The 11,102-nt window shown below is 52.9% G+C and overlaps 1 protein-coding gene across 1 annotated transcript; it reads left to right on the forward strand.

Moving 5' to 3' along the window:
- The first annotated feature begins 5,158 nt into the window (after positions 1–5,158).
- Positions 5,159–10,080, forward strand: LOC134149119 (melanin-concentrating hormone receptor 1-like). The gene is made up of 2 exons (XM_062591983.1): positions 5,159–5,216; positions 9,032–10,080. Exons 1-2 carry the CDS (start codon positions 5,159–5,161, stop codon positions 10,078–10,080), a joined length of 1,107 nt encoding a protein of 368 aa, XP_062447967.1.
- Positions 10,081–11,102: the final 1,022 nt, after the last annotated feature.

The following is an 11,102-nucleotide window of genomic DNA, read 5'->3' on the forward strand; positions in this document are numbered from 1 at the left end:
ACGACCGCGAGGAAAAACATCTGGCTCCTAGAGGGAACCTGGTGCCGACAAAGCAGTGCCCCAGCCACGGCGCCCGGGTCCGCTTCGGAGGGTTTCCCGTCCCCGTGCTACCTAATCTAGCGGCCCCTCCTTGTGACGAAAGGCTTCAGTCTCACTTTTGACTTCTGCCTTAATCATTTCACGGTTCTCGTGCCCGTACCAAGAATTTCCTGGGAGATGCCGTACCATACGCTTTTTTGTAGTTTAGGTAGATTCGATGTACTGCAGCTCACAAAATCACCGATTGCTGGTTTCCTCCTCCCGCTCGGATACAGGTGGCAGGATTGCATTCTCCATTTATTAAACACCATCTTTTTTTCTTTCTTTTTTCTTTTTTTTTTTTTTTTTGATAGCTTTGTCATAAATCCTCGCTCTTGGATTTGCAATCTCATGTGGCAGCTCTTCCCAGGCGCCAGAGTGGGGTTTATCTCACTTTCCTGACTTGAACCTATCAGGCTTTTTTTTTTTTTTTTTTTTTTTTTCCCTTCATCTCAGGTCTGTAATTTCCATTTCTAAGTTCGCCACCATCCTCACCGAAGAGTGAGGCAGAGCGTTCACTTAGGCTTGGGCAGACACCTACGGCCGTTCAGCGCCACCCTGCAGAGCGGCCTCCTCGCTTCGCCTCCTCCTGAGCCTCGCGGTCACGCACGAGCTACGGATCCGAGCCTAAACCTTTTGCCTCTTTGGGCTAAGGAGGAGTTAAAGGTGCAACTGCTTTCGCCTTGTGCTAATATCTATTCTTGTAAAAGGGAAGCAAAGCGACTAGCGCAGCTCCCCGCGGCGGGAGACGCCTGCCCCGGGCTCCCGGCTGCTTACGCCCCGTGCCGAGGGCAGCCCCGAGGGTCTCATCTTCGAGCCGGCCGTTCGCCGGCGGCTGCCGCACTGCGAGGCTGCCCTGCTTCCCCGTCGCCCAAGCCCTGCCTGGCTCCTCCTTGTTATTTTTGGCTGCTTCTTTTGTCTTCGAGATCCTCTAACCTTTAGCGAGGGAAACAAAACCACAGAAGGCAGCTGTCTTGGCCTTTGGCTCACTGTAATGAGCCAGGATGGGCAGAGGCTGAAGACTAAAACCTCAAATTAGCAGCGTGGGACTGGAATTAGCCGGGACTGACCAGAGAGCTCGTTCCAGTGGGAGGAAGCCTGCAGCGAGAGAGGAGGGGGTCATCTCGGTTCAGATAAACGCCCGCTTTGTGCTAATTACCCGGAAATCCAGTCAGGATAAGGAGGGACTTCAGGCATTTATTTAGCCAAATACCCCTGTACAGGCAGGCGTGAGAGTTTACAGCCGAGAAAAAGTGAATTCACTCTGCTGCGTTCATTAGAAAGGCGCACACGTCGGGGAAAGGGCCGCCCGGGAGGCAGCAGGGCTGGGCTTCGCTCCTCGCTTTGCCTCAGCCCGTGGCTCCGTGTTCATTAATACCAGCTCAGAACAGCACCGGATCACACGGTAACGCAAATCCGATTCAAATCAGGCATCGAGACACGACAGCAGCTTCTTCCCAACCACATACGTAGTGCACATCTAGACAGATGACAGCAACACCTGAGTCATCACCAAGTTGCCTTGACAAAGCTGCTCCTTCAAACCTTTTCTCCCCTCCTCTTCTAAAATCAAATGATTATATTCAGCACACATCTCTCTGTGGTGGTATAAACAGTTGCGCTGGGATAATCATTGGAGGGAGATGGATAGGATGCTGCCTAAACTAGCATCGTTGTGGAAAGAATTACTGTCATTTTTTGGCCTCAAGCTCAGCATGTGGCTTTAGGGAAATTATTTAACTGTGCCACATGCCATTTTCCTTGCCTGTAGATGAGAAGTGATAGCAAACATTCACTTCCCAGAACCAAGGGAGGCAAAACAAATCAGTACTTGGAAACTACTTAACAATCTTGCCTGAAAAGGGGTAAGTGAGCCTGATGTACAGCTATCGTACGGAGACAACACTTCAGTGCTCAGCCAGTATGGAGGGTCACTGTGCCACGTCTAACACACACCGAACGAGAGCGTGCCTACCCCTAAGGCCAGCGCAAGGGCTAAACCTCACCCCTTGGGCTAGTCGATCAATACACACAAAGACACGGAGCAGAGCGTCGTTCTCCAAGCCAGGAGTCGCGCGAATAAGGAGACCAGAGCGCTCTCAGGAAAGGAGTTTGCAGGTCGGCTCTTAATTCAGGCTTCTCTCTCCCGAGCGCAAATCAAGAGTAGCAGCTAACAAGTGAGGAAAACGCCCATCTAACAAGAAAGTATTTGGGGAAGCAAGCTGGGGAAATGGTTTCAACAGCTTGGTAACAGAAGCCAGCGCTGCTCTGTGCCCCACGGGATGCTGTGCCTCTATTCATATTGCATAAGGCAGGATCTGCAGCTGAGGCAGACGCAGGAAATAACTCTCTACTGGAATGCAAGTGCCTTTCAGGGTTAAACCACTGTTAAACTAGCCAGATTCATATCCCAGTCACAGAATTTGCCTAGCAGCAGCTTTGGAAGATTCCTATCTTTCTTCATAACAGTAATTTTGTAGACAGAATGGTTTAAGGATGGAGACGATGCAAAATTTGTAGGAAGAAGTAATTTTTTTCTTTTATGTTCGAGGGCTGAACTCCATTTCCACGCCTTTATCTACAACATTTAGCTGTCAAGATGGCAGTTCCCTGCTTAAGCGTTAATTACTATATCTCTCTTTTTAATTTAAGACGTGTTTTCGAGGGATTAGTGCCTCAATCTTCCTTATAATTAGATGGAGTGGTTAGTACCGCTCTTCAGCTACCTTGCAGTGCCCCTTGAGAGCTCGTCCCTGCTGCAGTTTCCAGCAGACCAGCACTCACAGACAAGTCGCTCAGAGAGCTGGTGTCTCCAAACGCCCAGGCAGATGACGAGCCGGTTACTGTGCCTGCTCGTCCTGGCGACTGCGAGCTGTGCACACAGCCTGGCCATGCACCACCGACTGCCGTGCTTAGTCCTTCCCTCCTTCCCTCCAACCCCTCTACCTGGGGAGGACGTTCACGGATTCGACGTAGTAGTAAGAGAGGCCCAAAGCTGTTCAGAGCCTGAATATAAAGCCCAAGTAATAAAACAGCCACATAACTATGAAGTGAATCCAAAGTGCTGAGTATGGTGTTGTCATTACAGTCGTGACATGTGTGCATCAGGACGGAGCTGCTGTGGTTTATCATGCCCCTACAGCGGAGAAGCAGGAATTACAGCTCCCCTCAAATGCAAGGTGGTTTCACAAGCAAACAGCAGTTTTTGAGACTACAAATTAAAAGTAACACTATGCTTTGGAAACTGCTCAATTTAAATATCAGGCGCTCTCTTTGAAAGCTATAAGAGAGCTCATTCCTCTCCAAGGAAAGCAAGTAGGAGCTTGTCCATGTAGGGAAAACGTTTGGAATAGCAGCTGCCCACCAATTTCCCAAGCAAACACTCATACTTTGTGCTTCAGGACTGGACTAAGCGAAGTTACACAAAGGCACTCACTGCAGACAACAACATCCTGCTCACAATAGCTCTCCTGCCTTAGCTTCATCATCCCAGCATGCAAACTGTAGCTTGGTTTGTGGTAGTAACCACACACCCACATAGACAAGCCCTAAAATTTGCCCAAAATATAAGAGGAAAAATAGAGCTTTAAGAAAAATATCTGATAATCAAAACCCACCACTTTTTCACAAGCCGTGTATTTTCAAAACTGTTTTATATACCAAGGGTATCTGCCAGTGAAGAAACTCTTGGGCAAATCACCCAGTTGCAGGAGAACTGGCCTCATCCTGTCTCCAATTAAGAGCTACAATACGTGGGCCAAGCATGCTCCATATTTCTATCAGCTGACCCGCTAGAGGACAACCTAATAATGACAAACTCCTTTGGCTTTCGTGGTAGAAAGTCCATCCCGAAAACGCTACCATCAAGCGTGGCTCACGGCCCATGCTGGGATCATTGCTAGTCTGTTTGCTTGGCCTCATTTTTAATGATATAAATGATTTCTAGTCCTGACTGAAACAGACTTACACAGCTCCCCAAAACGGCCCCTCCAGCTGATGTCAGTCTTTGCCACTACAGAGAGGTGGAGGTAATGGAGCTTTCCAGATAGATCTAGCTTTTATAAAGTAAAACTGATCCTCTACGTTACGCTTAGCTGCGGAGAAAAAGCTGCCTGTTGCTGCTGGTTATCTTGTAGACTTCTGACATGGTATCAGGATTCTTCAGTACAGGGAATACTCAGAGGCACAGAACGATTCCTTTGGTCTAATAACATGCGATTTATCAAACTGTAATGGAGGAATTCAACCCATGTATAAACACCAGGCAGGAAGCACAACAAAATCTCCAGCTCAAAGACACAGGAAAGAGCAGGCTCCTGTTCTGGCACTGCACAGACACAGAGCAACACAGTTACTCAGAACCCAGAGGGTTCTTGTCTAGCATTTTTAAGGGAAAAAAAAATACGCACACACACAGAGAAGACAATAACACTTGAGCTAATTTCTGGAGCTAGGAAGCAAAAGAGCTGTGGTAAGAAACAGAACAGCAGAAAACAACAGAAAACTAATTACAAGCGCAGTGTCTCAGGTTGGAAGGAGAGTCAGAGTGGACAGAAGGCAAAAGCAATAGAGTTTTCTGTGGGTAAATTAACATCCCCTCAGCCCTGCCGGCAGAGACGTGCCTGTGACTCAGGAATGAAAAGGGCATGTGCGTCTGCGAGAAAGAAAAATCCATGCTGGGGGCAGGAGAGCAGAATTACTTAAAAGGCAAAATCCAGTCGTCGCCTGCTGAGCGTAGCGAGAGCAGGTTGGCCGTACCGGGGCGGCTGCAGGTCTCGGCCGCCCGTCGGGGCGAGCAACGCGACGCCGCGGCAGGCGCTGGCGGCCCTCGGCGCCCCTGCCCGAGGAGGGCAGCTCCCCCCGGCCGCGGCGGGATGCTCGGCGGACGTGGCTGGCCGAGTCAGCTGCTCGTTGATGTCAGTCGCTGCTCCGGGCTCGGCGGGGCGGGAGTGGGCGAGCGCAACGCGGCGCCGTAGCCTCTGCTCGCCGGCTGCGGGCGGGTTCTGCCTTCCCGGCCCCGCATCGCCACCGGGGGAAACTTTCCCAACTTCCTCCGCCCCGGGCCGCGGCGCCCACCGCCATGGCCCCCGCCAACTCCTCCCGCAACCTCTCCGCGCCGGAGGCTCGCAACGGCTCGGGTGAGCAGCGGCGGCGGCGCGGGGAGCTTCGCCGGGCGGGCGGGGGCTGCGCACGCCCCTAGCGCTGCGCTGAGGCACCGGGGGCGGCGCGGCGGGGGCGGCGGGGGCTCGGGGACCCCCGCGGCCGCGGGCCGGGGCGAGCCGCGATCAGCACCGGCGCGCGGACAGCTCCGGGCTGCCGGCCCCGCGCGGAGCTGCGCGCTCCGGGGCTGCCGGCACCGCGCGGATGCTGCGCGCTCCGGGCTGTCGGCCCCGCGCGGAGCTGCGCGCTCCGGGGCTGCCGGCACCGCGCGGATGCCGCGCGCTCCGGGCTGTCGGCCCCGCGCGGAGCTGCGCGCTCCGGGGCTGCCGGCACCGCGCGGATGCTGCGCGCTCCGGGGCTGCCGGCACCGCGCGGAGCTGCGCGCTCCGGGGCTGCCGGCACGGCGCGGATGCCGCGCGCTCCGGGGCTGCCGGCCCCGCGCGGATGCTGCGCGCTCCGGGGCTGCCGGCACCGCGCGGAGCTGCGCGCTCCGGGGCTGCCGGCCCCGCGCGGATGCCGCGCGCTCCGGGGCTGCCGGCACGGCGCGGATGCCGCGCGCTCCGGGGCTGCCGGCCCCGCGCGGATGCCGCGCGCTCCGGGGCTGCCGGCCCCGCGCGGATGCCGCGCGCTCCGGGGCTGCCGGCCCCGCGCGGATGCCGCGCGCTCCGGGGCTGCCGGCCCCGCGCGGATGCCGCGCGCTCCGGGGCTGCCGGCACGGCGCGGATGCCGCGCGCTCCGGGGCTGCCGGCCCCGCGCGGAGCTGCGCGCTCCGGGGCTGCCGGCACGGCGCGGATGCCGCGCGCTCCGGGGCTGCCGGCACGGCGCGGATGCCGCGCGCTCCGGGGCTGCCGGCCCCGCGCGGATGCCGCGCGCTCCGGGGCTGCCGGCCCCGCGCGGATGCCGCGCGCTCCGGGGCTGCCGGCACCGCGCGGATGCTGCGCGCTCCGGGGCTGCCGGCACGGCGCGGATGCCGCGCGCTCCGGGGCTGCCGGCCCCGCGCGGAGCTGCGCGCTCCGGGGCTGCCGGCACCGCGGGCCGCGCAGCGCCCCCGCCATCCCCCCCCCCACCCGCTGCCGGTCAGAGGTGCTTGAAGCGATTCGCTGCCTTGCGGTTGCCTCCGCTGGTTCCAGCTGCGGAGAAAGAGACGGAGGAGCCAGACAGCCCGGGGAAGGAGGCACAGGGAGGGCGAGACTCAGGGCTGGGGAGGGAAGCAGGGACCCCACCAGTGCTCCTGCCTCCCCCCTGCCGTCGCTTCTCAGTGATCAATGGTTAAGGCGAGACAGGCCACTTCTCAGTAGTGTAAGTTGATGAAACTTTACAGGCTTCAAGAGAAGGAGCTTTATACGAGGTCCTTGATTCCTTCCCCACCAACTCTAAGTTAGGTGTTTCCTCCTGTAATGCAGCCAAACATGTAGCTTTGTACATATTGGAGCATGGCTGGTGATAGCAATCACCTTAGAGATAAAATGATGTATGCCAGTCCTCATTTGGTTCACACAGTGCAGTCCCCATTCAGACCTCTGAAGAGTAATGGGGAAGCCAGACCACAAGCAAGGACTGATGTGCATTAACTAACTGAGGCATTACAGGATACAACTGCAAAGTACCATCACTGCGTTCACACAGAAACAACACTGAAAACTCAGATCCATCCATTTCTACAGCTTTTTTTTTGCTTAAGCTAAGAGATAATTTTAAAGTATTTGATGGTCATGCTCTTCCGACTCCACCCCACAGAGATCTGCAGCTCACAGGTAACCTACACTTTCATGCTAGCTTCCAATCAGCAGCACCGAGACTGCCGCTTGGACAGGCACCAAGAGCAGAAAAGCTGCTACAGCCCTGGGCGGGCTGCGTTTCACACGAAGCTTTTCAGCTTACACACGCTTTGCTCTATCGCTAGCTGAGCTCATTCCAAACGTTACAGGTTCACCACGAGCACTCCATTGATTACACAGCAGTAAGGACATTCTGTCCCAATTTCCAGCTAAGGGGCCCTTACATTTCAATCACATAATACATTCCCAGCATGTTCATAACGTTTGCGGCTAACGGAGAGGAGAGCTCCTAACAGCTATGGGCAGAATCGCAAGCCACGGTCACTGTCTTCCGATTTCCAGCCTCCCATCTTCAAGTAATAGTTGGATGTTCAGGGGATGCCCAGGCTAGATGCTGATGGCTAAGTAACACATCTCAGTGGAGTGCTGATGACAACAAGTTGTTTAACAATAGCCACATAACATGGGGTTTTTCTAACACTGAATAGCAGCCAAGAAGAAAAACAGTTTAGTTTGGTGTGACACAAGTTTGGACTTGAGAATTCTAGAGGCCAGAGTCAGCAAAAACTACCCGAATGAACAGACACCACTTTGGCAGAGACGATTCTTCAGTAGTATCTGTTGTTACTTTGCTTGATATTATTTTCACTATTTCTCCATGTTCTGCTGGAGGAGATTTCCACGCTCCTCCCATAGGTCCAGGCTACTGAAGAGAAGGAGCAGTACAGCGACTGAAAAGCATTTCCAATTAACATCATTTTGAATCATCTGCAGTTCAATGAAAGACACTTGGAGCCTGGGCTTAGGGGCTTATCTTCGCAACAGCCATACAAATAACTCACACAAAGCCTACTCCTAGGAAAAAAATGGGCCCCATAGGAGAGGGGTAATAAGATGAAATGAGATTTGTCTCAGCTGAGAAGGGTGATGTAAGACTCCACCACACACCACACATAGCGCTTTTGCAGAACGGAAGGCATCTCAGTCAGTACCTTGGATGTGACCTGCTGTGCCCAAGTGCAGAAATCTATGTTGACTGGCACTGCAGCCTTGTGGCTTCAAAATGTCATTTTAAATCCTAATTTGGGACAAGGTGAACATGAATTTGACTGTTATGTTTGGGCTCCCACCTCAGATAGCAACATTCAAGCATCAGTGCTAATAAGCTAAGCGTTATTGGGATAATCTACCCTTGGAAAATAACCTACATCCCAAACCCACAGCTGCAGTCTTAAGTCATGTAGTCATGTTCTTCTCCACTGTGAAGCAAGAACATTCCCTGTTGAGGGACCACACTGAAGCACACTCCAAATCCTCTCTAGCTCACACACCTGGAATTCCTTCACATGGAAAACAGGGAAAGGAGCAAGGAAGGCAGGCAGAAAGAATGCATGCTCTGGCCTAACACTGACACCGAGTTGGGATGCAGCCAGAGTACGTCCCAGGTCTTGCTGTTCAGGTACAGAATTAGTTACCTGCCTACATAGTCAATGATCTCTGTCTCGTACCATAAAATACAAAAAGCATCTAATAGACAAACTGCAGTTTGTAGAGACAAGGGCTTGAGTGTTGACTACGTCCACATATTGACACCTACACAAGAGGCTTACTTCTCTGGTGTGCAGAGCATCAGCTGCCTCACCCACTCCCCTCCAAATGGCTGGGCATCCAGCACTCTCAGGAAGAAAAGTCACTATCAGACATTGGCAGGAGCAGAGGCACAACTGCCCGATGTTAGTCCCCAAGAACAGCTGGGGAGTTTCAGAGTGGGATAGAGGCACCTCATGGGAGCTGAGGAAAGATGCACAGCCAGCCAGAATTGGGTGGCGTGCCGCATGCTTTGGGTGGGAGAGAAGGAAACGTCAGTTAGTGCAGCTAAATCTCTCCAAGTTCTGGTGTCTTAGACCTGATTCTGAGCTACATCTTAGAGGGGGATCCAGGTACGAGACAGGGTGAGCCCACATATCAAGGGATTGCCTATGGGCTGCACTCATTGCTTTGGTTTATTTTGGCAGTAGCAGAGAAGCCAGCACCGTACACCAACGTGATCATGCCTAGTCTGTTCAGCATCATCTGCTTCTTGGGCATTGTGGGAAACCTCATTGTCATCTACACTATCGTCAAGAAGAAGAAGCTGAAGTGCAAGCAGACTGTGCCTGACATTTTCATTTTCAATCTCTCCATTGTGGACCTCATCTTCCTCTTGGGAATGCCCTTCCTCATCCACCAGCTCCTAGGCAACGGCTCATGGTACTTTGGAGCTCCCCTGTGCACCATCATCACTGCCCTGGACACCAACAGTCAGATCACCAGCACCAACATCCTCACAGTGATGACCCTAGACCGCTACCTGGCAACGGTCTACCCTCTGAAATCCACCTACGTTCGGACCCCGTGTGTTGCAGCTTTAGTTATCTGCTTGGTGTGGCTTCTCTCCTTCCTGACCATCATTCCTGTGTGGATGTATGCAGGCCTTATGCCTCTGGAGGATGGGACTGTCCGCTGTGCTCTCTTGCTTCCCAACCCAGAGACAGATATCTACTGGTTCACACTCTATCAGTTCATGGTGGCATTTGCTGTGCCACTGATTGTTATCTGTGTGGTCTATTTTAAAATCCTCCAGCACATGGCCACCACTGTGGTTCCACTGCCCCAAAGGAGTCTCCAGGTACGTACCAAGAAAGTCACACGCATGGCAGTTGCCATCTGCTCTGCTTTTTTCATTTGTTGGGCCCCCTTCTACATTCTCCAGCTGGTTCACCTTGGCATTGACACTCCATCCATGGCCTTCTTTTATGCCTACAACTTTGCCATTAGCTTGGGCTATGCCAACAGCTGCCTGAACCCCTTCCTCTACATTGCTCTCAGTGAGACCTTCAAGCGCCAGTTCTTGGTGGCCATTCGCCCTGCAAAAGAGCCATGTCACAACAGCACTTTTGTTAACAACAACAGTATGACAGAGGCTAGCGTCAGCCTAAAACTGGCACCAGAATCCACTCAGCAGACTCAGTTTCTGGAGGACTTTTCCCCACGCTCATTGCCTGTGACTGTGGCTGTTCACTAGGGGACTCTGAAGTCGCTTCCAGGAAAAGCCTTCAGATTTGTAAATGTGCAGAGAAGCAGCTACTTCAGACAACTCTCAGTGAAGCATGTGAACTACAAGCTTCCACCTCCAAGATCTGCAGTCTAGGTGCCTCTCTCTTGCCCTACAAGAGGGCTCTTAGATTGCCCCCAGGTCTATGAGATGCTGCATACTGTCTCTTCTTTCCACTCCAGCACAGGAGGATCCTTCTGCCACAGTGGATGTTGCACTCCCCCCCCCCCCCCCAAGGAGATGAATGGAAAACAGAAAAAATGACAAACATTTTAAGGAGGGGGAAGCGTTGGCATGGAGGAATAAAACCTGTATAAACACTGCCCAGTGATTCCTCACTCTGATTTGACCAATGTTTCTAAGCAACATGCTGATATGGAACCTCTTGAATCAAAACTTGAACCTTTGAAAAACAACTTTTATGTACTTATTCTTGGTAAGAAATCTGACCTGTGAGCTTTGACGTCTGTGCTCTTATCCTAGAAGCAAACAGTAGTGAGACATATCACAGGGCTAGACGTTTCACTTGTCTGCAGTTTGGTCTTTTCTTCTAGCCCTGTCTGCCTCCAGTGGGCAGTACTGTTTGGCAACCAATATATTTTCCAGGACCGTCTAATTTTGGTGCCAATCCTAAATACTACAAGCAAAAGCAGGCAGAGAGGAATTGTATTGCTTCAAGGGTCTGCAGATAATTCAGCAAAACTACCGCTGCTAACACCGGATTTGTAGCTTTTCACAATGAGGAGCCTCTTTTCCCTGTGCTAGTTCTTCGTATCGCTCTCGTGCCTCACAGTCTGCACAGCCATTGGGGAACCCCAAGCAGAGCGTTTTAAACACAGCTCTGAAAAACACAATGTGCAGAGAGGCTGTGGAGTGAGATGTGGAAAGGCAGCTCAGAGGAAGCCCAGTTGCTCTTACAGCTTCCTCAAAATAGCAAATACTTTACAAAGTTAAAGAGGAAAAGTTAAATATCTGTTTTTCACATGTGGCTT

This window comes from Rhea pennata, chromosome 19 (assembly GCF_028389875.1).
Source record: "Rhea pennata isolate bPtePen1 chromosome 19, bPtePen1.pri, whole genome shotgun sequence".
In the NCBI taxonomy this organism is placed as follows: Eukaryota; Metazoa; Chordata; class Aves; order Rheiformes; family Rheidae; genus Rhea; species Rhea pennata.